This window comes from Homalodisca vitripennis, chromosome 2 (genome assembly GCF_021130785.1).
Source record: "Homalodisca vitripennis isolate AUS2020 chromosome 2, UT_GWSS_2.1, whole genome shotgun sequence".
NCBI classification, from domain to species: domain Eukaryota; kingdom Metazoa; phylum Arthropoda; class Insecta; order Hemiptera; family Cicadellidae; genus Homalodisca; species Homalodisca vitripennis.
The window spans coordinates 17,430,929-17,458,584 of NC_060208.1; the positions used below are offsets into that span (position 1 = coordinate 17,430,929).

The 27,656-nt window shown below is 31.3% G+C and overlaps 3 protein-coding genes across 5 annotated transcripts in view; 2 read left to right on the forward strand and 1 right to left on the reverse strand.

Annotated features, from left to right (window-relative positions):
* Positions 1–6,822, forward strand: part of LOC124353601 (lysosomal alpha-glucosidase-like) — a 55,625-nt gene extending 48,803 nt beyond the window's left edge. The window contains exons 16-19 of one of the 2 annotated variants that reach the window (XR_006921610.1): positions 1,130–1,218; positions 2,187–2,380; positions 3,726–5,685; positions 5,720–6,822. Coding sequence is in view for 1 of the 2 variants with exons in the window: in XM_046803515.1 (XP_046659471.1) it covers positions 1,130–1,218; positions 2,187–2,380; positions 3,726–3,788 (346 nt within the window). In the remaining variant the exon portion in view is untranslated. Of the gene's footprint in view, positions 1–1,129; positions 1,219–2,186; positions 2,381–3,725 lie in introns of both variants that reach the window. The other variant, XM_046803515.1, reaches the window with a different exon arrangement.
* Positions 6,823–10,569: 3,747 nt separating this feature from the next.
* Positions 10,570–15,715, reverse strand: LOC124353602 (metallo-beta-lactamase domain-containing protein 1). Of its 2 annotated transcripts, none has more exons than XM_046803516.1 (5): positions 15,591–15,715; positions 14,217–14,371; positions 13,470–13,637; positions 12,668–12,781; positions 10,570–10,797 (listed from the first exon to the last, which is right to left on the reverse strand). In XM_046803516.1, exons 2-5 carry the CDS (start codon positions 14,368–14,370, stop codon positions 10,607–10,609), a joined length of 627 nt encoding a protein of 208 aa, XP_046659472.1. In that variant the 5' UTR covers position 14,371; positions 15,591–15,715; the 3' UTR covers positions 10,570–10,606. The 2 variants fall into 2 exon arrangements, with proteins under 2 accessions (XP_046659472.1, XP_046659473.1); XM_046803517.1 differs by having other exon boundaries at positions 14,217–14,373; positions 15,594–15,711.
* A 657-nt stretch (positions 15,716–16,372) lies between these two features.
* On the forward strand, positions 16,373–27,009 carry LOC124356213 (dynein axonemal assembly factor 4-like). Its single transcript, XM_046807399.1, has 7 exons — positions 16,373–16,747; positions 18,947–19,178; positions 19,793–19,981; positions 20,387–20,547; positions 23,465–23,565; positions 25,661–25,814; positions 26,692–27,009. The coding sequence occupies exons 1-7, from the start codon at positions 16,625–16,627 to the stop codon at positions 26,896–26,898; spliced, it is 1,167 nt and encodes a 388-aa protein (XP_046663355.1). The 5' UTR covers positions 16,373–16,624; the 3' UTR covers positions 26,899–27,009.
* Positions 27,010–27,656: the final 647 nt, after the last annotated feature.

The window sequence follows — 27,656 nt, forward strand, 5'->3', positions numbered from 1 at the left end:
GGAAAACCAGTTTTTATTGGATTATTTAATTATAAAGCATAATAACAAAACAATCAAAATTCACTTATATTTTTTCACTTTTTATGATTTTTTACAAGTTCCTGAATTAGTTGTCTAAGAGATGTGATTTAACTTTGTTACGTTCAATTTTTATTACTAAAATTTAAATAAACTGTTTACATTGTACAATGAGCATTCATTTACTTTTTTATAATTCACTTTTGCGTCAGTCTTTGAGTAACTTTGATATCTCAATATTACTGTCCAAAGTATCTGTCTACTTTTGAAGTAAGCCAATTGTCTTGTTCCGTGGAGTAGCGGAAGAACTAAAAACTCATTCAACCACTATAAACAGTTAAACTCTAAACATTGAGAACACGATACATAGAATGTAAGCAGAACATTGAAGTGACGAAAATTGAGCATATGGAAAATGTAAACAATAACAAAACAAGCTATTAGTTGTGGTTCCAATGTGCAAACATAACAAATCGAAAGGGAATAATTGCTTATAAAGATGCATGAGGGTACAAAACTGCGATCTAGTGGAAAAACAAACAAATACGTGATCGTTAGCGTCTAGAAAGAGCATGAGTGCCGCTCGGCCGCAACGAGTGACGCTCGGGCAAGTTCTCCAATGGGTTAAATTATGGGAAGGGTTCAGTCCTCCTAGGGCATGAAATATACCTTAATATAGAGAAATAGGCAAGTCTAGGCAACCATCCAAGGAAATTTTTTAAGTTTAGATAAGTACGCTAAACGAAACGAAGTAATCTAATGCAAAAATATAACTTTCTGGTTAACTTTGAAAAACAATCAACTATAAGTCCCTCTCCAATCATATTTAGCGAAAAGAGTACTTGTTTGAAACGAAAAAAAACCAAAAGTTACCAAGTGGTAGCCCTGTTTATATTACTACATTGTTGGCTGTTTGTCTACAAAGAAATGAAAAGAATTAACATGTTAAAAATAGGAAGGAAAGAACTACGTCCTTACCATGCCTTAGATTCTTACCTGTATAGTGTTTAATAAACTGTAAACCCTTCATTATTTCAAATGATCATTCTTTTTCAAGTTGGCTACAACATTACTGTTTTGTGTATAACTATGCAATGTGTGTATGTTCCAGTCGGAAGAACCCAATGGGTTTGTTGGTGACTCTGTGTAGTGCTGGCAATGCTACCGGTGACTTGTATTGGGATGATGGTGATTCATTAGGTAAGTCACTTCGTTATACGTGTTGTGAACCTGGTCCCTCCCTCGACAACAACTTATCATTTTGTCATTTGGAGATGATAAAATAACATTTTGTAGCAGTGTTAAAAATAACAAATTGTCTTTTTAATGTTTGTGGTTAAACTACTTTATGATTAATCATTAGTAAGTTAGTCATCAATAGATAAAAAATTAACTTGTTTAATTACCAAATCTCTGTAATTTTTGAGATAAGATAAAATAAATCGGCAGACATGTTGAAAATGTATTATGGATTTAGTTTGTACTTTATTTTAAATGTTGTTTTGGAATTTTTAATTTGAATTATCAATATAAGAATAATTTTTGTTTGTTTAGTCTTTACACATTTAACTTTGTGTTAGTGTATTTACGATGATTATATAACATTTTGGAACCAAACAAAAAATTATTATAAAAATCAGCAAATAAATATCAACGATTTTTAATTCTTCCTACCATAGCTATGTTATGTGTAGAAAACTCGGTTGCTCCACCGTGCTGTGGGATTGTGTCTAAAACATCACAGATAAACATGGACCCTACGTTTCAGTAGTCGTCTGTGACAGCATCAGATTTCAAACGTAGCACTGAGTGGAAGATGAAATACAAATATTAAAATGAAACTTTGCTTTATTAGAGGTGCAGTTAGAACTAAAACGTTTCTCAATTCCTCTTCACTCAGTACAAATTGAGCTAAACTCAACATTCACATTGAATCAACAGTCTCCATCATATCTATGTTATATGCAGAATATTGTAAAATGGTTTTCAAGCAAGCAAGTCAATACCACTTATTTTTTATAGACTTGTTAAAAAACTAATTTGTTCAGTGGGTTTTGAATTCCTATTAAAAATAATGCAGTTTTACAGTCAGTCCATCAATTTATTCTAGAAAGAATTGAATATACATTTTACTGCTACCTAATTAATTATGCTCCGTGACATTTCAGACTTTGAAGACGGTGTTTACAACTATGTGACATTTGCTGTGACCAAGGGCAAGCTGAGCAGCTCTGTACAACAGTGGAAGTACACGACTACGCTGACACTTACCGAGGTGAAGGTGATGGGTGTGGAGCAGGCCGTCTCCAACGTTACGATAGACGGCAGCCCTGCACACTTCTCGTACAAGGCTGATGTTAAGGTCAGAATATATCCCCTCCTCACACACCACAAATCCTCACATTCGTTAATAATCCTTTCCAATTGTTTTACTATTAATTATAACATTTAGAAGGTGTGTGACAAGTTTTCATTTTTTTAAATAAATTTATACTGCCTTATCAGCTTTGTATGAAGGTAATATGAGTTCCTAGAAAGAAACAAAACACATAAACTTTTCATATGTAAAAAATTTTAATCTAGAACTAAAACATCCTAAATATACGAGGGCTGTCCAGAAAATAGATTATGTTTCACTCTGTAGCCGCTTTAAAAAGCTGGAATTTCAAATCTTGTTCACCGCTATCATAAATACCTTAATTTGTATGGTGACCGTGTTGAAAAATAGTATTTAGTGTCACTTTCAAATGTATATAGTACAATTCTTTTATTGTACTTTTTTTTACATCAAAACGTAATGTACTTTCTGGATAGCCCTTGTATTAAAAAAAAAAATAATTTTCCAAAAATATGATGCAGCATGTGCCCGCCAGTTAAGGGTTAAATATTCTCTAGTGTGAGTAAGTTCTTGTAGGTTTCTGCGTAGCAACATAACTGACAGTATTGTGTTAATAGACTGTTAACAATTCAGAATCTGCCATGTTTCAAGTTTTATCAATAATGATAGATGATAAAAAGATAACAGACATTATCATTGTTATGTTAATGTTACAAAACTACACATGCACATTATTTATGTAAAACTTGTTCTGCTAAGTTTATATTTGCATACGAAAAAAAGGATAGATTCCAGTCCTCAAAACAGTGTTATATTTTAATAACATAAAAACAATGGAAAATGTTCAAAATGGTATTAATTTAGTGGAAAATCAAATTTTTTTATAGGGAAATAACCTTTAGGCAGTAATAATTTTTTGTTTTCGATAAGCAATTAAAATGATAATCTCCGTGGAAACCAGTATTTTTTAGTTAAAATACTGAAAAAATAACCTGAAATAAAGAAGTTTTTCTTCAATCCTGTTTTCATATTACATTTTATTACTGTTATACTTAAGCTCACAGAATATTTAAAATATGTATAAACAATAAAAGAATTGGATACAGTAAAAAAAATTGAAATTGCAAAATATACGCTCATTCTTGTCATTTCCAAATTTAATCTTCTAATATAGAAATAAGTTATATTTCATCATTTTTCAATAACCTACGTCTATGAGTTCCTAATAAATCGATAATGTCTACTCAGTTTTATATATTTATTTATTTTCAATTATTACTGCTTTATAGTGTACTAAATACTTGCCTATTTAATAGTGCCAAGTGTGTAATTAATATTCTAAGGATCATTGAATTTTTTTCTATTCCAGTTGCTGAATGTTACCAGCCTATCAGTCGACCTCAGCAAACCATTCACGCTCTCATGGTCATAGGTTCCTAACCTCACCTAGTCAACATTCTGCTGAAGAAAAGTAAATAATTATGAGTACCTGTTGTGAAGTGTCGGTTCTATAGCCTATTGTTCTTGGATGAAAACTGCTCTGCATTCTGATCTTAATCTGAGAGAGATGGACTGAAAATATTTTCAATTTTACTCATAGGAATTGAAATTAACCCTTACAGGACCGCTGTGATTTCTTCAATCAGTGAACACGCATTTTCTGCCAGGGTACCTTACAGGAATTAAAATAATTTATCTTAGTTTCATCACAATAGGAAAATAGTATTTTAAAAGCTATCTAATATAAAACATTATATCATTTAGTGTAATAGTATTTCTTGTAGGCCTGTACTGGAATTTTGTTTTTAAAATTAAATAATAAGAACAATACAATTCGATGGCTAGTGTCAAAGCCATATCCTCAAAATTATAAAAATCCCCAATTTTGTGTTTGTATGAGGTACCTGTGTATTGTTGCTTACTGGAATACAGCAGTTTTTCACTGAGATGTTAGTTGAGAAAAAAAATTGCATTTCAAGGCCAGTAATTTGTAATTTGCGACAGTATAATAAATTCAAAGCAATAGTGTTACATTGGATTGGTACTGTGGTTTACTTACATCCGTGAATCTACCATATTAGTCAGTTGTACTGTACTAAAATTACCTAAATTTTACCATTCTTGCAAGGTGAATGATGTCAGCCCTGAAACCTGGGTCCAAAGTCTGTTTTACGTACACCTTTTATATGATAAATGGTTTCAGATAATTCTGAGCTTCTGATCATTCAAAAAAAACTTGCTTTTGGTTACATAATTTGAGAAATAATAATGCCTTTGGACTTTTCGTAAAATGTTTTTATTTTTTCACAAATAAGTGAGTATTTTAGTTAAGCGAAAAGAACAATTAAAAAAAAATTGAATTACCAGCAATAATATTGGAAAACTAACAGAAAATTTGATTTGAATTATTATGTCTTATTTAAACTGATGATCAAATTTTGTTTTAAAAAATCTAAACATTACAAACACCACTGTAAAGCTGACATTTTGCTACAAACATTTTGGAACAACAAATCTCTAATCATAAGTGAAACGCACAACGGAACTATTTTTGTTAGATTAGTTTTAGATTAACTATAAGACATATTATATAAATATAGTTTATTTCCAGAAAATCTTTGTTTACTAATAAACTATTATTTGTTTAGGATACCAGTTTTTATTTTTTACAAAATAGTATAAATGTATGTTTTCTTTAATACTGATGATTATATATGTTTTAAATAAAGAATACAAGATTGGAATTCAATTAAAGTTAAATCTCTGAGTGAAACAAAGAAAGATACACATAAAAACCAAATACTTTTTACAATAGCATGGTCATCAATGTACTTCATAATCAATAAGAATGTTTTATTAATTATTGAGACTAGGATTTCGTTATTATTTATATCCAATAGAATCATGTACAGAGTGGCCACTCAGAACCTTTTTGCAAATTTCCGATTTTGCCGGTCAAAAATTTCCGATTCTCTAGTCCGTTTTCAAACCAATTTTAACTGTAATATTTTATTTGACCCTTACGCCAAATACAACAGTCATGATTTCTGTCGAAAGCTGTATTTGCAGGAAATGCCACAAGTTGCGGTGGCCTAGCAAATTTTGTCGCTAGCGATATATGCGAGAAATTCGGTGACGATTCATCACTACCACCTATTTTAAGCACCTTTGTTTATATCCCTGTGTGTATCAAACAATGGATGTATCAATAAAGAGAACAAACTATTACTAACCACCACTAACGTGGGGCAGATAGTCTATCATTGCAAGTCAGAGATCTGCGGTGCATGAACTACTGGTATGAGACCACAAGTGTGCCGGTAAACAAGGTCGTTCAATTCAACCAAAGATCTACATTTACAGTTTCACGGATCACGTACATAAAATACAAAGTTTGAGATTAATCAACTTCTAAATTATTTCTTGATTTCATAAGTTCTTAAAGACAGAAATATTGTTTTAGAGATTTTTTCAGTTCTACAGAGAGATATCCAGCTTATTCCCGGTGTGTGAAATTCCTGGTTTTAAAGACTAAACAATTAATGAAGAATAAAATTCTTACAGTAATGATAATTTGATGTGGTTTAAAATATTTTCTATAATAAGCTTGCTTACTCCAGAATTATTAAAATTTTATTAATTACAAGATTGTGAGCCACATTGTTTTGAAAGGATTAGTCTTTTTTATTATGCAAAATTCGAATGCAAGTCTAAAACCCATTTGAAATTAATTCATCTATGATGATAAAATTGCATAAAAAATGGAAAATAAAAAAAAAAATCTGTTCCAACCATTCCCTTCCCTAATCCAGATTCGTACTGCCCTTTTTGGGTCAACACTGTTCCTAATCTATTCAAAAGTACCACTCAGACAGGTTTCCAAATTCCTGTCGTACTTCTAAGAGTGAACATCTCCTAGTCATTTTCGAATATGTAAATGCTTGTACATAACGTCTTGATGTTGAAGGAAGAAAAGAATTTGGTATTAAAGAGTTAATTATAATTGTACATGTCACAACTATCTAGTTAAGATATTGTAACAAATGAATTGCATGGATCCTGTCTCCAAGCTCAACTAATAATACAGCCACTGACAGCAGATAATGACCAGAATTCAGTTATTCTAAAAAAGGCTGTGATTTCCCCAAATATATTTGTAATTGAATATGAACTGAGTTTTATTCATTAATAGCAAGATGTACAAGTCAATTAAAAAATGTTAGTGTACTTATTTTTTTAAATAACCTAAGAGATAAAATGCACAAATACTCGTAGTAGTAGCTAGTTGTATTAAGAATTAAGAAAAACTAATGTTTTATTGTTACAAGTCCATTATAGTTAAAGCTTTATTTCATTGTTCTTTGTATACAAAGGTAATTCTTCCAATTTAAAAATGTATTTTTATCCTTATTTTCTTAAACAAAGACTGTACAGTATTAGTAAATAAAGTCATTTGTGATATTGAATTTTTGGTTTCATTTAATATTCCTACCTCTTATTTAAAACAATGTAGTGTATTTTTAATTAATCGCAACAGTTAATTTATACAATCAAAATATATGTTTAACTTCAGTTTTATATTTAATCCTAATAATATTATCAATAAGAAAGTACTTTTTGTTGGTTTTTCAAAATGCCAACATTTTGATTCAACAATTGCTAGAGAGCTGAAATTTTTCACAAAATATTTTTTAAAACCTATTTAATTAATTGTATAGTTGAAAATGTTCGGTGCATCAAACGTTTAAGGGGAGTCGGATGGGCCTATCCCCGCAATGTTAATTTGATGAATTTTAGGTACCATTATCATTATCTTAAAAACTATAAATGGTAGCCAGTTAATTCTTTTTTTATTCTGCTCCTTGTACTTTTCTTAACATTTTGAATACAGGGTTATGAAAAATCTTTTCATATAAACGTGTGACATTTTTTTCTTTTTATGCAAAAAATATCATAAAAAAGTACAATTTACTCTGATGCATAAAATTAAGTACTGAACATAACGCAATAATATCTATTCAAAATGTAGATTATTACTTAGGGAACAAATTACAAAAAAGAATCAACAGGCTACCTATAATAGTTCTTGAGAAAAGTGTACCTATCGAACAAAAAACATAGTTTTACAGAAAAACGCATTTGAAGTTCATTGTAACCAACTCTATAAAAATACAAAAATAAACTACAGTTAATAGTGTCCAGGGGCATATGCTGGGTTATCTGGATCCTCTTCTTCCTTAAGCAACTCTTCCAGTTTTTAATTTGGTTAATTTTGCCCTCTGCCGGCACTTCTTTTCTAATTACTCGATGGCATTTTCTGCTTGTCGGATTCAGATCTCATCTTTCTGTTTCATTTGTCTGACCAAATTGTTGCCAGGCTTGTAGCCTAATTGTTAAAGCTAAACATCTCACAATATTACCTTGATTGAAGCAAGCAACAGCCTCATATACACCTAGTTCAAGGGTTGACCTTAGCATAAATGTATTTTTAGGAAGTCGAGACCAAATTATGTTGTTGACGGATTCATTGGGGGTTTTGTGTACCTCCGTATAAACATTTCCTTAGAAGGTCTGGTAAAGCCAAGTCCCTAAATATTGGTTTTATTTTTTCCATTACCACTTTTAGGAAGGTGGAAATGATCTTTATGATCATAGGCCTCCTTATTGGCCATCGCTCTCTGGTACTTGCACGTCAAAATCTCTTTGCAATTCTTTAGAAAAACAGCTATAAAAAAAGAACTAACCATCATAAAAATCTTAAGTGAAGTATTTTCTGAAAAAGAATGAAACAGGGAATACAAAATCACAAAAAAAAACAATTTTCGGTAAAAAAAATTTTTTTGCCCATCCGAGTCCCCTTAAACCTCTTCATGGGACACCTGGTGTGTGTATATATATATATATACACATTATATATCTTGGTCGGGAAAGACACAAAATCAGTTTTGGAACAAAGAATACTAAGATCGGAGTAAATTAAAATGACCATAAATACATTCTTTTGAACATATTTACTTGATCATAGGAAGAAGGCAAACTCACCATTGACGTTGGAAATATAATTCACTTGCTCATACAGGTACAAAACTTACGAAATTACATGCGAAGTCGCAGGTAACTACTAGTCTATAATAATCAAATGTGATCTGTAATGAAACAAATATTATTTCAGGTGAAATGTTTCAGTCACACTTTCCACGTTGAAGCCCAGTCCTATTCCGTGGTATGGTATACGTCTGCGTTCATCTACTAACCACCTACGACTGACCAGAGGGTGCTAGACAATGGCAATCGTCACGGCAGACAAAAACAAGATGGTGGAAATAAAAAGGAAGGGGGACAGGAATGGGCCCTTTTTTATTATTGGTTCATGCTAGATGAACTTCTTAAAACCATATTGTGACTCCGCATTGGTTTATTATAAATATCTGATCCGTTTGATACTTTTGGTTTTCTTTTTAGTTCATTTTTTAGAATTGGCAACCAAAGCGGCCTAATCTCGACTGATGGTTGACTGATTGGTTGGTCTGCCAATTTAATGTATGTTGCGTCAATTAATTTCCTTTTGAAGGAATGTGGTTCCCGATGTATTATGTTGGCTTCATCCCAATTCATATGATGGTCTTCGGACCAACAATGGTGTGCAATTTTTTACTTTTCTTGTGTTTTCTTTGTGCTCTTTTATCCTTACGTTTAGTGGTCTTTTTGTCTCGCCTATGTATTCCCTATTGCAACTACATTTTATACTGTAAACACAGTTTTTGGAATCCTGTGTGCCATTTTTTGGTTTTGTTTTTACGAGACTTTGTCTAAGAGTGTTGTGTGTTTTAAACGCGGTTCTAATGTTGTACTTTCTACCTACTCTTCTAATTATCTCCGATAATCCCGGCACATAAGGGATTGACATAAACGCAAATTTATCACAATTCTGTTTTTCTGACTCAGGAATGATTCTTCTGGTTCGTTTGCACTTATTTATTACAAAATCTAACAAAACATAGAACTAATGAGAAGTGCCCTCTTTGTAAAAATGTGAGTTTTATTAGAATCAGATTATTTTTTTTACAGAGGAAAAGAACCAGAGTCTCCGCGCATAGTTCTGAAAGGACCTTTGCGCTTCCATTACTTAAGTTTTTAGCTCTTAGAATCTGAGGCTTTAACAGAAGTCTATTAAATGTGGAGGCTCCTGTTCTCTGATATCCTTTGGGCTGAGGAGATAAGCTCCTAGGATTTTTTTTCTGGTTTTGGAAATGGCAAGACAATTTAACCAAAATATGTTCCACTGCTTCTTCCTCTCTGCAGAGTCTACATTCATCAGTCTGGCTTAGACCCACCTTCATCAGATGTTTCCTAAGAGGGCCATATCCTGTCAGCATCCCTAATACGAGTTGTATATCCTTCTTGATTATATTTATGAGTCTTAATATTAAGCATCCTTTTGCATATAGAGAGATAAAAATGTTTGATTTCCTGAGAACTTTCTCCAGTTTCGGATCTAATTTTCCCAATCATTTACCAGAGCTTTACAATAAAGGCTACTCAACAGCCTGGCTCTGGCTCTACCGAAAAGCTTTCAGAGCCTCTCTTGGCAAGGGTGTCTGTCGCTTCATTCCTATGAATGCCTTTATGTCCCGGCACCAAGCCAAGGGCAACTTTGAATTATTATACGGTATGAATCATTATTGAACTAAATATTTTAATAAGTTTACAGTTAATCCACTATAAAATCCTTTTCCATCACAAAACACACCAGGCTTAATTGTTTGGAACTGTGTTCACCAAATTTAAAGAGAAATGATTCCAACACTATTCAAATATTCCTTACTTTGTAGAAATAGTTCTGAATTACTACCTTTAATATTCAAACATGAAAAATTGTTTCCAGGGAAGAGATTATGTTCAAACAAGGATTAAATTATGGAAAAAAATACTTATTTCAGTAACGTTTTTTAAAACTAATGACAAACACAGAGTAATAATTCAATATTGTTGAAACACAAAGTCACTACTAACTGAAAATAATCTTTATAACCATCAGACCTCTCATTTTACTTTATCTGGACTCTTTTCAACGACCCATAACTTGGCCCTCTTAACTTTGTCTTTGTATTATTTTCCAATTTCCACATGATTTTAAAATGTTTTGTCCTTTTCTGTAACAACTGTTTGTTTTATTTGTATTTGTACAGGTTTATAATGTAATAATCCATAAATCATTTAACATTTTATTTTATTGAAATGATAAATTAGTCAACTGGATTTCAACTGGTCTTTAATCTCTTGCGAGACCTTGAACATGGGGCCGTGGCCAGGAACTATATAATCCACTAAAGCAAGGATCTTGTTACGGTTGGCCTCTTGTTTGTCTGGAAACTGACTGCCTGCTGTTTCTCGCCAAAGACTCGGGTCATTTAAGTCTTCCTCCCGTTCAAACAGATCACCTGATAACAAAGACACATTTCAATCTCTTGCAAGACCTTGAATATAGGATATTCAGACTATACTGACTACATAGTAAGACATTGTAATGAATATCTCATATTGTCTGCCTAAAAAATAACTATTCTCCAAACACAAAAATTAATGCAACATAGCTGACAAAACTTACTGCCTACCCACTACTTTTCATTTGACAAATTCGCACAAGGTACTCAAAATTATTCAATCCCTAAAATCTTCTTCTACAGCTGGAGTAGATAAAGTGTCATTAATACTATCTTTTAACAAAGAAACAGTTCCTCTTAGCCTTCTGGTAAGTAACTTAACCAACAAATCCTTGACTCAGGGGTCTTCCCTTCAAAAATGAAAACATCAATAAATAGGCAACAAACATGAAATACAAAATTTCAGACCTATATCATGCCAACATTTTCAAAAAAATTTGATAAAACTTTACTGAAAAGGCTTCTAAACCACTTAATAAATAACAATCTTTTTACAAAAAGGCAACATGGTTTTCTAGCAGGACGAACCACCACAACAGCCCTTATTGATCTAGTAGAACACATAATTAACAACATCAAAGGCAGGAAAAATGACATCAGTACTTTTCTAAACCTAAGTAAGGCATTTGATTACTTGTCTTAGACCATCGCTTAGTGCTTGCTAATATATGTTCACTTTCTTGGGTATCAAGCACATGGCACTGCAGTGGTTCAAAAGTTACTTAAGTCAGCAGAAACAGGTAGTAACAGTACAGCAAACAATCAATGGAATATAGCTAATCAATATTGCATTGAAAATTACTTAGTTCTTAATCAAACTAAAACTCAACACATTATATTTGGAGAAAACAAGGACAAAATGGCAATCCTATAAGACTTTGAAATTTCTCAAAATACAAAACCCCTTGGACTTATACTAGATGATATCTCTCTTGGAGTGTTCACATCGATAATTTGTCATCAGCTCCCCACTGGTTGTTTACCCCAAGAAGAATAAAATACATAACTACTCCTGAAGCCACCAGAACAGCTTATCACACACTATTTGAAAGCAGAGTCCGATATGAAATATTATACTTTGGGGAGCATCCTCAAATACCAACCTCTAGCGAGTAATGATTCAACAAAAACGGGCATTAAGACAAATTGCTGATATTGAACCACGGGAAAGCGTGCAAAAATCACAATGTACTCAACATCACATTTTTTTACATACTAGCAATCATAATGCATGCTAATAGCTTGAACTTGACTTGCAACAGCCAACATGGCCGAACAATAAGAAATGGGCTTGACTTCAACCCTTGATTATAGATCCCAAATAGAGTGGATCTATAATCAAGGCTTCAACCTACCTGTGCCAGAACCACTCTATTTCTCAAAAAGCCATTGTAAACTGTGGGCAAGGCTGTATAATGTGCTACCTGTCCATTTCAAGAGAATAGAAGAAAAGAACTGTGTTGTTGGCTTATTAATAAATCAATGAGTTCGTGGACCATGCAAATAGTTGTGACAACAGACAAGGGAATAAAGAACTGCCAAAACCAGCCATTATTATTCATTTATCGTAGAAATGACTATATATTTTCTGTTGCTATCTTATTGACCTATTCTGAACTTGATGTTTGTGAATCTTTCCGATTTCAATTGAATATTTTAATTTTGTATCAGTATATTTTGCACCAATTTGCATACTAATAAAATTAAATATTTAAAATTCATGAATATTTTAAAGAGTTTTAGATGTACCCCAAACCTTGACAGTACAAATTTTCAATTAGCTCCTAAAACAGAATTCCTATGATTTAAGTGACATCAGTAAACTTTTCACTATAACAAAGACTAAACATTGTTGGCGAAGATTTACCTGCTACAGCGACAATGCCATAGTGTGAGGTTCTAACAAGAACGGTTATGTCGTCAGATGTGTGTCCTGGCGTTGGGAGAATGGTGATGTCTTCATCGATCTTGTACTCTTCTCCTGAAATAGAACCCTGAAATATATTGATTCAAATAAGAGAAAGACAGAACACGTTTTACTCTTTGAATATGGGTTTATTTCACAAAGACTTTCTTTGAATCTGTACTATTACCACATGGAGTGATCCCACACCTTAAATGTAAATGAAAAATGCAAAGTAAGTTGTTATTAACAAGTAAAAAGTCACATTGTTTGCAAATTTACACTAGAGAAATATTACTCTAGATATTTTTGTAGATAACTGTTGAGTGTAACAATGTTAATTTAATTTACTATCAAGATGTATACCTAATAGTTTTACTGTTTTGTTATCATTATAAATTTTATTATGTAAAGAGATATGATTTTGTCTGCTTTATAGCTATTTTATTCACATAGTTACAGGGATAAAAATCAAACTTCTCATAATATTGGGCTTTATTAGATTTTCTGTTGTTTTTAGGTTTCCTTTTTTGTTCTTGTGTCAGGTGACAGCTACAACAGCTGTGCAGACATCATAGTATTTGTTACAATACAAATACTTTTTAAGTCATATAAACAATATTTATGTATTCAACATACAAATTGTGTATTAATGTATTTTTATATACTTGAGGATGAGTATAAATGGAACCCAGGGATGAAAATATTTTTTATTATGTTGATCAGAACACAAAGATGTATTTTAAAAACAAAAAATATGACTCACCGGACTCAAACGGATGCAGCTTGTACTGGTCCTTGTAGCTGATGCTGAACCCAACAATGTGTTCCTTCGCGTTGACAAACAAATTGTTGTTGCCGATATGGTCAGAGTGTCCATGAGTACAAATCACATGACTTATGTCTTCACAACTTACATTGTGTTTCTTCAAGCCTGCAAATTGTTGAAGGGATAAAAAGGGTTTCGGTCATTTACCAACGTTATATGTTACAAAATGTATAACATATATTTATATAGTGTTATACAACTTTGTAACATATAACGATGGCAAATGTCCGAAATCCCATTATCCTTTCCATCATCAAAGAAACTTTAAGCAAAGAGCTACAAATTGTTGTAAACTTAAACGTTAACCAAGAACTGATGGCCAACTGCTCTGTGCTATCACACATTTTAGCCAATTTTAAGTTTTGTTTACTCTTTAAATACTGCAAAGGCAAAAGATTTAACAAATTTCATCTGATCCATCTTGATCCTAACGTAAAGAGGACTAGCAATAACTTTAATAGTTAAACATTCTACTAAATTTGCAGAAAAATTGTAGATTTATTTTTTATAGTATACATAAGTAACAAAATGTTTGTATGAAAAAAAAAATAATAAAATAAAGTTTTTAGTGAGTTTATAAGTGGAAATACTTTTTTATCTATTGTAATTTGATATTTGTGTTGTACAAACATCAGTTAAAATAAAGTTTGGGATTTTGGGTACAATGGTAATTATTTAGCTAACCATTTATGATGATATCTTTATCCCAAGGGGTCATTGTGTCGACAATGATATTATTTGGTCCCTTGATCAGGGTGCTGGTACAATTGGCAGCCATTGTGGATTTGTTGACCATGCGAGAGTAGCCTTCATTGATGACATAAATATTGTATGGCATCCTGCAAAATACATACACAACATTATTAGATTAATTTTGTGGTTAAGAAATAAGTAGGTAAATATAGCAAAACAGAAGGATTGCTTTGAGGTTAAGTGTAAAAAGGTCTTTAGACTGAGACGAAATTTCGTTATAAAATTAGTATAAAACATGTTTTTCAGTAAACGGGTAGGGTCCAATAAGCGGACCGGGTTTTTTATATCGAAGAATATAATCATCGATACCTAATATTCGCATATCGAATCATAGACTATCAATCGATATAAAAGTAATAACAATCATATGTTTTAAAGTAAAAATGTGAATTTAATGATGTAACAAATAACCTTTACCATTACCTTCTTTTTTGCATCTGAAGACGACCATGTTAGCTCCTCTGACAGTTACATTTGTTACCTTTCCACAAATATCACATAATGGATTCTTAGGTACTAACCCAACATTCTGAAGCCATAAAAAACATGTTTTATCGTCTTTTAAAGCAATTTCGTGAAGCTTCCTAAGATTGACAGCCATTTTTTAATACACAATGTTACTTATGTGAAATTTAAAGTATTACCTTAATTGTATTATTTGAAAGTGTTTACAGCTGTTCATATAGATTATTTAAGTTAATTGTTAAAAACAATTAATCAGTATCGATTGATTATATCAATGGTTATGATTAAGTAATATCGTTTGCCAATTTCGATATAAAAAACCGGGTCCGGTTATTGGACCCTACCCCAGTAAACTATGAATTTTTCGTGGCTTTGATTATATTGTCAGCGCTATAAATTTCTCAGTAGTGATGTCTTCCAGATTGGTTTAGGTTTACAAAACATATTCGTCAAAAACTCACTTACATAGTATAACTCAATAACTTACCAGGATTAAGAAATGTTTTGTCGCCTTTTATGAAAGCCATTATGGAAAACCTGTTATATTTTGAGGTTATACAATTCATATTGCACAATATATCCATTTATTAACTTACAGTGTGGTTAAAAAAAATCATTAAAACCGAAAGAAACAGATCTAAAGAGGCCTATTCCAATATAGTTAATTTGGGCACCACTACAATGGTTAAAACCATATAATATATAAGTAATGTTATTGTTTGAGGTTAAGTTTAACATTTACATTTTTGTTCGATAACGTAAAGTATTATTTACACAACTTGCTTTTTTAAATAAAATTCATCAAATGTCTTTAATAGCGTTACTCAAGTTAAAACTAACCTTTTTTCCAGTTCTCAATGGTATAGTTTATAAAAAATTAATAGTCAAGTTGAGGAAATACCGCTTTTACCACTATCTGTCACTAAGACTGAAACTGAAACATATGATTGTTCTTGTTTACTATCCTTTTTTTTTTTTTTTTTTTTTTTTTTTTTTTTTTTTTTTTTTTTTTTTTTTTTACTTTAATTTATTTACAATCTGTTTATATACAACAAACAATAAGTAAATTTGATGATAAATCTTAAGGACATGAGTATCATTACCTTACCAGTGTCATCATTGGATGATTATAATACTCTGTACGTATACCAGTTGTACCACATCACCACTGCGTATAATTTATTCGTTGCTACCGGTTTTCTCTTCACTTGATATAGAGTTTTTCATTCATGACTTAATATTTCATTCTAAATACTCAGGTTTGTCGGTAAATTATTATTTTTAGTCTCCATCCGCTGAAGGAATAAATAATGTTACTATTGGTTATTTAATCATCTCGAGTTATTCATTTCCTTTATACTAATATTACTCAGTTTTTAATTAATACTGAACTAGCTCTTATTTATGTAGCTTACAAATATTAGCTTGTTAATTACATAATTTATGCGGAATTACTAATAAACATTTTAAAGTAGGTACATAATTTAATATAACTGGTAAATTGATATACATTTTCCAATATTAGTTTTATTTTTGCGAGGCCTTTTGGAATCAATGATTCCATTATCAGGCAACTTAACAAAATAACAAAATATGAATTGGCATTAACGTTGTCTTTACAAACTTTGCTGTATGATATAGGTATTTGTTATAGTTTCTAATATGTTCAGTGTAAGATTTTTCCTTTTCCCTTCTTGCAACTGCAAATTGAAAACATTTGTTACCATGGTAACCATCTCTAGCAGAATAAACTAAGCTGTTTTTTGTATAGTCCACATTGAACAAAAGATTTAAACTTTACTAACTTGTCATTTAGACAGAACTCTATACTTTCTTCTGATTCTAGACTACATACATAAGAAGTTACATAAATAATGCCGATTCTAATTAAAGATTACAACTGGAGGCAAACGGAGAAGCTGGTTATCATTCGGGTCCCTTTGAAAGGTGTTTGTGTAAAGAATATTGACATTTTTACGTCTGATCATTATATAAAAGTGAGTAGCTATTATGTGTTTGTCAAAATGATACTGAAGAGTAAGATTATTAGGAATATACCTTTAATTTACGCAACAAAATATATTTTATGCGATTTTCAAAATTGCTTTGGCATTCAATTGTCATGATTTTGGTGTGTTTATAACCATTTGTTTGAATTGCTTATTTTATTGCATGCCTAACCTTACGATGTCAAATTTTATATCTGATTCTTAAGAAGAGGTAAAATTTCAGTTGTCAGTTGTCAAAACATGTTTCATTTTAATTCAAATCCTGTAACATCAATAATTGGCTAAGGTCAGTGTGTCAAGTTATCACAGTATTTAAAATGGCGTTTGTTCATGACACTATTTCTGCATATTATGTTCATGTAATGAAGAATGTTGATTGATTGAAAATTACCCAATTGTTAGTAATAAGTTTTAGACAGTGGAATTTAAATTTATTTTGCTTTAATTAGCTAAACATTTTTAAACACATCACATTTATTTCAGACAATTCTGAAATAAATTCTATTTATTTCAGACACATTCTTTTGTATCTCTGTCTTTTTTATGTATGCCAATCTGTTAATCGACAAACAAAACAGTAATACTTGTATGTTATTTATTGATATTATTTTTTTTTAATTTGTTGTGTTTCATAGTTTACATTTATAAGCTATATTCCTTTCTAATTTGAAATATCCAATTTATTTATTGACTAAATGGATACAGGTATTTCAGGCTCTACTCTCATACATTATCTATTGTAGGTTTAGTTTTTAGGTATTAATTCATTTGTTATTTAAAATATTGTTAACAATGTTAATTCATTTCCTTCTTGTAATTTAAGATTGTTGAGTGTAATTACTTAGTGGAGACTGATGAACTCTTTCCCCCACAGACAGGCTGATGCCCATGTGGGGATAAATTGTCTAGAAAAATATTTTAGGTGTATTTCTGTTACTTTGTGTGAAGTTATGGGAAATAACGCAATCAATCAGGCAGTCTACGGATGAAATGTTGTATATTGGTTTTAGTAGGTTTTACCCATAAAATATAAGTTATCTTAGTGTGTATATGTGCAGTGTAGTATTTAACATATAACTTCATATTATTAACTATCACAGTGATACAGAGTATATACTCACAACAATATAATCAAGAATTTTGAATAATTTCCTAGCACTATAGGTTTATTAGTTTTATATTCGTCTTCTTACAATGAAAATCCGCAATTCATTTGTCTATTGACATTCAGTTTTGTATATAAAAGCGCTTAATATTTTAAATCAATGCACATATGCGCAATTGCTTACAAACACGAAACCTACACATTAATCAATCTTACAGGCAGTAAGTAGGCTATACAGTGTGGGTGAATGACAACCGGTGTGTAAAATTTACATTTGTTTTACTTTTCTTATCTTGTGTGGCAAATGTTTTGCAAAATAAGTTATCTATATTGCTAAACTATAAACCATTTCCTCCCTTATTTTAGGTACATAGTTTTGCTAGATTTTTCATTTTCAAGGTATAGTGAAAAAATATACGAATTACCTTTATTGCCATAATAACATCTTCTCTGCTGCATTTGTTCCACCCTTTATAATATAATACAGAATAACAAAACGCATAATAAAACTGTGCCAGTACATTTTGAGTAACACGTCCAGTAAGTATACTAAGCAGGTAGAAAACATTGAATACTAATATCCCAATTGTTGGTTTTAAAATATTGCTTTGGTTGTATATTTTTTAACTATTAAATCTGCTCAAATCATGAGTTTGTTAAGTAATATTTTTTTAAACAAGTATTTTTTGTTTTAAGTATTATTTTTGTGTTTGATATTTTGCGAAAGCTTGTGAAACTTGCGTCATCAGTGTATAAAATAAATTTGGATATTTCATTACTATCTGTCATTAACTTACACTATAAATAAGAAAAATCAATGGATGATTCTGTTGTTAAGGCCATTAAAATTATATTATAAACAATTAAATTATACACCCTGAGTTCTACAAGTATGATATGATTTGAAAAGTTGCAATTAATTTTCATAACACCATTATATTCTAAGTTTTCATACAAAATATGTGATAAGCTGTCAGTGGTTTAAGAGTTTAACACTTCTTTAAGTGAGAAAAGACTCAGTATTATGAAGTACTTGGTTGCTCAAAATTACCACTGTTTAATCTTTTTTGTACAAATTCCAGATCCACTCGCCTCCATTCCTGTTTGAAGTGTGTCTGTGGCAGCCGGTGGAGGAGTCTGAGTGTAGCTGCACGGTAACTGACGAAGAGGCCGTATTCCAACTAGTGAAGAAGTTGGAGACAAACTGGCCGAGCCTAGCTGCAGATATCAGTCGTCAGGAGGCCCTGCAAGTTAAGACACGCGCTATAGAGGAGGCTCTGGCAAGAGCCGAAATCTGTCGGAAAGATAAGTCAGGCAAGTATTTATTCCAGTGTCACATTTATGGAATTAATGCGAGTGACTTTCCACTACAACTTTCCAAATCAATAACTTGCTAGGTAAATTAACATACAAGAGATATCACACCTTCTTTTGTAAACATGGGAGGTCCATGGAAAGCACTCACAAAGCACATTGTGGCTGGTTGGGAAAGGCACATTTATCACAGGAATGTTTTATGGTGGTTTTACTTTCATGGGAGATCTTCTTAAATACATATGATTAGCTTCTTTAAATGTCTCTCTGTTTTAAAAAAAACAACATGCAAAATGGAACTTAACTTTGCTTAAAGTAAGTAATTGCAGTAATAGTTTTAAATTTTTATTACTGGGAATACATATTGTCGAATTGAATACAAGGGACCAAAAAATGTGAATTGTGTAATCAGTTATGACAGGTGCTATCTGGTATAAGTGTAAAAATTAAGTGGAAAAACATTCTTTCAATGACAAGTATAATTATTTTGATGTAATTATATGTAACAAACTCCATAACCATGAAACTGTGAAGGAATGTACATTGATTATTTTATTCTTTTTACAACAACAGATCGAAATAATTCATACATTTCATTAAATATTATGTTCTAGCGAAGAAAAGCGAGCGGCAGAGAGCTGCAGTGAAAGAGCAGATTAGCTTAAACACTCATGAGCATCAACAGATTGAGCGCAACAAGCAGCAAGAGAAGGAAGCGGCACTCATTCAATTGGGTTGGAGCCGACCACAGTCCTCGGTCAGAATTACGGAAATTACTGATGAAAACGAACATTCAACTGCAAGTTAGTCCTTTATTCCCTATAGTATGTTACATTCTCTGTCAGAAATTTTTTTTAAATAATCACCTAATTCGTTCAGTAATGTGTTAATTTACTTCACTTTTTTAAAATATAATAAATACACTAGTACAAAGTAGAATCTTTTACTAGAGCTGTGATTCCCAAGGCTGGATCTATAGTTTCCTTTCCTTTTCTCTGAGTGTTTTCCCATAGAAAGATGTTCCTTCCGTCAAGGACTGAAAGATACAATCTTGATATAGAATCTGTAATGATTGTTTAGTAGGTACTGCAAAACATAATTACAGCTACCTAAATAGCCAGTACTAGAAACCTAATTGACCATAGATTATTAAAATTTGAATAAATTGTCAAATGATTTTATGTTCATTATGACGACTTGTGTTCCAGAAAAAATTGGCAAGGAGATATTTCAACTGGATAAAAAAGAGGATAAGGTGATGAAAAGCCTAATTCCAGCGCCACGGCAAAGTGTTCAAATTCCAGTAACGTTCACGCCGCGATGGTTCCCCACGCCTTGTAGAGAGTCCATGATCACCGAGGAGCAAGAGGTAACACACACGAATTACTGTATTTTATATATTTATAAACAAAACATTTACTTCTGTAACATTTATACAATCCCATTTTTATTCTAACTAAATATAACAAAAAAAAACCGTAATGTTTTGTTAAAAAGTATACAGTATTTGTTTCTTAGAAAATTCGTTGACAATTCCTGTCAAGAGATTATTCTATTTGAAATGTTTAAAATAAACAACCCAGCTGAGTTCTAACAATTGAACTCAAAAAATCAGTTTGGTTTTCATACTGGTATTAGTACGGAAAATGCTCTGTTAAATTTTATGGAGCAAGTTACTAATAATATTAATACCGGTAAAAGGGTAAGTGGGCTGTTCATTGATATAAAAAAAAAGCTTTTGACACTGTGGATCACAATTTACTACTGAATAAGATTTATAATTGTGGTATTAGGGGAGTGCTTTTATGTGGTTTAAGAGTTATCTATCTCAAAGAAGTCAATGTGTAAGAATACATAGCGTTTTGAGTAATAACTGGTTAAAGATTTGTTATATATTTTGTTAAGTTTTGTTATTGTTATTTGGATTTGTTGATATTTCTGTGTTGTTAACTATATTCAATTAATATATTTGTTTATTATACAACATTTATTTACATTATTTATTATAGAACATTTATTTACATTGTTTGTCATAGAGAGTTACAGTTTACATGTTTTAATATAAATAAATTGTTAACTGGTTAAAGTTTTGTTGTATAATTTGTTAAGTTTTGTTATTGTTATTTAGATTTGTTGATTTTATATATGTGTTGTTAACTATATTCAATTAATTAATTTATTCATTATACAACATTTATTTACATTATTTATTATAGAACATTTATTTACATTATTTATTATAGAGCATTTATTTACATTATTTATTATACAACAGTTATTTACATTATTTATTATATTTATCTATGTGCACAAGCCCGAAGATATTATGTGTCAACTTGAGGTAGACTGAATAATTAGTTTTTAATTTTTGTTGCCTAACCATCGATACTGGATAATGATGGTTAGTGGAATTCCGAGACGAAAATGTATTTCTAATTTGTATGTACTTACGGAATAAATATCATTATTCATCATTATTCATTATCATTATTCATATCATTATTCAATTGTTCTTCAGTTTATTTCTTGTTTAAATGTTAATTGGTTTAAAACTACATTTCTAACTAGAACCTTTAAACTTATGTTGTGTTAGAACAAACACAAAATATATTTGAATATGTAATTTATTTTAAATTATATCTGAAATTTAAAATGAAAATGCTCTTTAAACATAATTTTTAAATTAAATTGAGATTCTGAATTTCGTAAAAATTAATAATCCACAGTCTAAAATTGTATTTTACTTAAAAGTGAAGTTTTAAGTTATTTGCATTTTTGTATGATTGGAGAGGTTTAGTAGGTCTACATCCCAAATAGTTTAATCAGTATTATTCAAGCGGTCTTTTAGAGAGTTTTTGTTTTCCAAATTAAAATTATCGTATTTTTATGTGCTATTAAATTTTATATTTTGTTTCTTAATTTCAAAACCGTAATAGTATATTAACTAACTGCACCAATGTGCACATGTGGTTACATTCATCAATTTTGATTGGCCGTGATCAGTGTTTTATTCACAACTTTTAACCTATGTTGCATGTATTTGCAAGTTTTATGGGCGTTGATTTGGTATTTGAGGAGAGGAGTTTTCCGAAAACGACATCGTGCCTGGTGGAGGGGTTTGCTCATTCTGTATGCTAGCTGGGCGTCCTGACTTCCCCTTGGTGGCCAATGCCTCTGGTATCATTTCTGCTAGCTATTTCTTTCCTCTAAAGTTAAAATGAAGACCCTGACGTGTGTGTTGAAGTCTCTCAGCTTTTGTTTGCCTCTACCATGGTGACATTTTTATATGTCTCACTGAGTTCTTGTAGACATTGTTTGGTTTTCTTCACTTCACGATTAATAGACAACCAATCCGGTAGATAATATTTATTTGGAAGATTGATTATAATGGTACTTGTTTCTTTAACATCATTAAGGGTTGCTGATATACTTTCAATGATGCCATCAGCTTCATTTATAGCTACATCATTTGATCCATAGAGAATTATCAGAGCATCATTTTCATCGAGATTTTCATGCTCAATATTTTTTATGTTCAAGACTTGTTTTCCTCGCCCACCTGGTTTAACGAAACCTACAGATTCATATATTTCTGTAAGCTGTTTAGATACTATGCCAAGTCTCTCCCATGACCATCTCAACAAATAAGTAGTTTTTTTGTGGAATATTGGTAAACATTCTCAGAATATAATTTTGTATGGACTCAAATAAAAATTTCTATTGACCAACACCAATCAACACTAATCACACATTAACATTACAATACGTTATCATATTTATTTATGGGTAAGAAAATAACTTTTAAAATATTCGAAATTAATAATATTGATACAAAGTTCAAAAACCAGCATGTACGCTAGTATTAAATATAGATAAAATAAAAATGGATTGTGTTACAAAGGACGTTCCATTTAACAGGGCATGCTAGTTAGGTGCCGATTGTGCAGCTGAGGTTCCGTTTTTAACATTGGATAAATTTCAAAACCGTGTTATAAATAGGCACTCGCCTCAAACCCACTAAAATCTGTTTGTGAAGTGGGTCCATGGATTTGAGATGATATACTATGTATAACACAGTTTTAAACTTTATCCCCGTGTCAACAAAGAAGTCTCAGATGGATAACGAGCACCTGATAACTGTATCCTCTTAAGAGCTCAATTATACTATTTAGCATACACACACACACACATATATATATATATATATATATATATATATATATATATATATATATATATATATAAAGTAGATTCTGAGTAAAATACTATTGAATATTTGATGGCAGTGGTTGAAGAAACGAGCGGAGGCCATGCGCAGGACAGGATTTGTAGCTGAAGACCTTCGACCTGAAGAACAGGATCCTCTATGGCTCTGCGATAAAGCACAGTTAGTATGATAACATAACCAGTTACTTATGTGACATCATAATATATGACAATAGGCTCTGCAATCACATTTTTGAAACTTTGACCCAGCCGTTGATCATCTTAAAGCTTTCTATACAAACACTACACAAACAAAGTTTCTACACAAACTTCTTATAGACATCTTTGTTTATCTGATGTTTTGTACAAGAAATAAAACCATCATCAAATGATTATTAAGTATGACACTTTCAAAAAAGGATATTACAGAAACCTAATTCCTAATAACGTTGATATGGGCACAAGTGGTGAACAAAGGGTGGGGTGTTCTTAGGTTGTATCTGTATGTCCTATAATGAATATCATGCGTTCAAAGTAGGGATTTCAGAGAGCTGGAGATGAGAAGCTGGTAAAAAACAAGATAGTGGCATGGAAAGGTTACAAAGCTATAGTAGATCTATATGAATATGTAAAGATTAAAGTTCTCTTTATACATCACGGGTGCCTTCAAAATAAATTAGGTGCATTTCATTTATTCTTTTTGTATTTTACTAAAATCTGTGTGTGTGTGTGTGTGTGTGTGTGTGTGTGTGTGTGTGTGTGTGTGTGTGTGTGTGTGTGTGTGTGTGTGTGTAAAATGACTATGACACAATACAAAAATTACATTTACAAAATGCTTACACATAATAAATATATTTTGATATTTGAGGATTATTTTTTATCTTTTATTATTGCAGAATAATGAAATAAAAACAGAAAAATAAATAATATGTTTACAATTTTATAAGCTATTTAGTTTCTTATAAAAACAAGAAGCATTATACATTAAATTAGCCAATAAATTATCTTTAAACAAAACCATGATCTTATTATTCTTAAGGTATACAGTTAATGCTTTACAGAAGACAGAGAGCCCTTGACATAATGGATATTGTATTTCATTATTTTTACACTTCTAGAAAGTTCTGAAGAATCCAGGATTTATGAGGGTATTTTTCTGTGCTCATAATATTTTCAATTTCACTTTTATGCAAGATTTCATTTTTCAGTATAATACTTTGGAAATACTGGAATCAATGGAGATTTCTTAAATGGGCTGTAGTGAAAATTTAGTAGATCTCTTACTAGTGTAAACGTCAAGATTACTGATTTTTTTTTGTTCCTATTACAAACTAAATATCTCTTTTAACGATTAAATATTTCAAAGGAGATGCATTTTGCCATTTGGTCCCAATGTAATAGACTATTAATAGTAAAAATGTTATTTTTTGAAAATGTTAAATGTTTTCAAGGAATTATGATTTCCATAAATGTTTTTTTTTTCATATCTGTGAATGAGGCATTGCCCCATCAGTCCACCAAACTCGAAAATACCAATTAAATGTGACATCATGTACTTATCTCGTGTGCCTTGTTTTTCAAATCCTACACCAATCATACTTCTCCATTCAGCCATTAAACGTAGTCGGGAATTTTCTTTTAAAACTATAATAAGTTTTTATTAGGATTCCATAATGTTTTGTTTGTTGAAAGTCAATATATTTCTCCTATACAACTAACTAGCGTCAGAACAATTCTGTTTTGGCGCCTGTTGAAATGATCCATCTCCTCAAAATAAATTAATGTCAGTGTGGCGCCAGCTCCTGTCTATTACTATTTAATGGCAGTTGTGATCCATCAGGGTCTCAATTAACATTAAATACATGTGTTTAATATCTGTGTTATATGTACAGATATTTGAGGGGTACAATATTTTAAGACATAGAAAATTTCGAGAACCTAATCTTTAAAATGATAGGTAACAAATTTAAAAGCACACATTCAAAACACGGTTGTAAATCTAGCTGCTGATGCAGCACGGCACATATCACGCAACTGTTTTGTTTTAATCGCGTTCATAGTTTTCTTTAGATCCTGACGTGTTCTTAAGACTCAGTCTTTGTCAGTTTCATAACATGCGGCTTTTCATTTTAAAATCTGCCAATTACTTCGAAACAGTTTTCTAGCACCTCGTCATGGTATTAATTTATAACATTATAACATAACAATGTAGTAAAATATTGCAATATTATCGTTGCAATGTACATAACCTGACCAAGATGTATGTTGTGTGACAGGAGCTTTTTCGACGTTGGGAACTACCTGGGGGCAGTGAGCGCATACTCGCACGCCTTGACACTTAACGACCAGTTGTACGAGATATATGCTGGTCGTGCTAAGGCTCATCTTGCGCTCGGTAATGTTGGAAAAGCTGCTTCTGATTCTTCAAATGTAAGTTGTGAACTAACGATTGTAATCAAATCTTTGAATGTCTCCACAGGGTATTTACTTACTATCTTTTTCTAGAAAGTTTAGAGTTTAATTCTCTCAGAGAAAATGAAACGCAAGTAAAGATTTTTGTTCTATCTCTCAACATTAATTAGGTAATACTTTTGAAACTATATTATCTAAAGTTTAACAATAGTAACTGAGCAATTATTTCTGTTACTCATATTTCTTGACCTTTCAGTTTGTCCTTGTGAATTAACTATAGCTGTTTCTCCTACATTCTTCCACATTCTGAGTTCCTGAGTTCTGAGTCAGGGAGAGGGGGTTACTTGGACACAATTCCAAAACTAATGACATTTTAGGGTGTTGTTTGGGGATGTAAAAGGATGTAGTATACGAGTTTTTTATCTACAATTTCTAGTAGAAACTACATTGATATCTTAATATACATCACATTCTCATCTGTATTAAAATTATACATACATAGAATAAATGGATAATAACGTCAAATTAAAACTTTGGGCTAGAATGAAAATTACACGGGAACCTTTTTCATATCTTAGTTAATTTTCACAAATGTTAACATCACAAAAAGTCAGTAATGTTCCATTCTCATGAACTCCATCTACACTTTTCATGAAAAAGTCAGCAATGAGGACAATTACTCATTAAAATACATTAGAAACAAAATACAGAAACGGGTTTGTAATTAATTCTTATTTTACTCATTTTTTTCTTAATAATTCGTTTGTATTAGTCAGAAAACAAATCTTAGCTCTCTTACGTAAGTGAGATTTGTAAAAAGAACATTGTAACCAAAGGTTTAGCATTGACTTTTGCTTTAATGCTTGACTAAGCTTTGTGACTTATATGTCCATAGGCGCTGGAATTGCTTACACCACCAGTTCCACAGAATGTTGAGGCCAGGGCACAATGCCTGCTCAGTCGAGGCCTTGCTCTGGCTGGACTTGGTCTGAAACGTGAAGCTCTTAGTGAACTTCAAGCTGCAGAAAGTCTCTCGCCAGACTGCCCGGACATTAAAGTTGCTATCACACAATTACAGAAAGAACAACTTCATGTTGATTAACACTGATTATAATTAATAATAAACTTTTACTAGCGTATTGTGTATTTTACAGTCACACTTTTCCATGTGGTTTGTTTACCCATCTCAAAATAGAATTATAGTAGAATCTCAAATTACGGTGGAAGAATTATACACTTGAATTGAGGAATAAGAAATATATAAAATAATATTGTACAAGAATGTAGTGATTTAGAATAGCTGATTTGGCCTGTCCATTTAACAGATACAGTTTTAGATGAATAATCAAAGGCTATTTGTTTGGTCAACTTAAGAGTAATTTGTAATGATGTTTATAATATGGATTTATATGATAACTAGCTGACCCGGCAAACTTTGTTTTGCCATATAAATTCTTATTAGTATGTGGAATGTGGTGTATGAGTGGAATAAGCATGTAGCACTGTAAACGATGACGGAATATAAACATTATAAAATATTAAACATTCATATTTTCTCAATTAATATAATTTATTATGTATAGATAATTATCATATTATTAATACATATGATAATATTAGTAATTACAACATCAATCCCGTATCGCAATGGATTCCACAATAATTTATTCTAGCCAATCTTTAGCAAACACAAACAAACTGAATGGTTTGCCCACTCGAGAGCATGCCACATATAAATTGCCTGTGTGAAAAGCAATACTTCTACACGGATGTATTTCTACAACCTACGGTGCAAACCTGTATGAAGACTTCCGGTTCGTGTGAATTATATTTCCGACGCTAATGTTGAGTTTTCCTTCC

What these genes read in the sequence shown, in the direction of transcription:
- LOC124353602 (XM_046803516.1), bottom strand. Translation starts at nt 14,370, where the DNA reads ATGCCATACAATATTTATGTCATCAATGAAGGCTACTCTCGCATGGTC. An exon ending in GCTGCATCCGTTTGAGTCCG is followed by an intron (nt 12,782 to 13,469) that starts GTGAGTCATATT and finishes GTTCTATTTCAG; the next exon opens with GAGAAGAGTACAAGATCGAT. An exon ending in TGGCATTGTCGCTGTAGCAG is followed by an intron (nt 10,798 to 12,667) that starts GTAAATCTTCGC and finishes CTTTGTTATCAG; the next exon opens with GTGATCTGTTTGAACGGGAG.
- LOC124356213 (XM_046807399.1), top strand. Translation starts at nt 16,625, where the DNA reads ATGCCGATTCTAATTAAAGATTACAACTGGAGGCAAACGGAGAAGCTG. An exon ending in CTGTCGGAAAGATAAGTCAG is followed by an intron (nt 19,179 to 19,792) that starts GCAAGTATTTAT and finishes ATTATGTTCTAG; the next exon opens with CGAAGAAAAGCGAGCGGCAG. An exon ending in CTGCTTCTGATTCTTCAAAT is followed by an intron (nt 25,815 to 26,691) that starts GTAAGTTGTGAA and finishes ATATGTCCATAG; the next exon opens with GCGCTGGAATTGCTTACACC.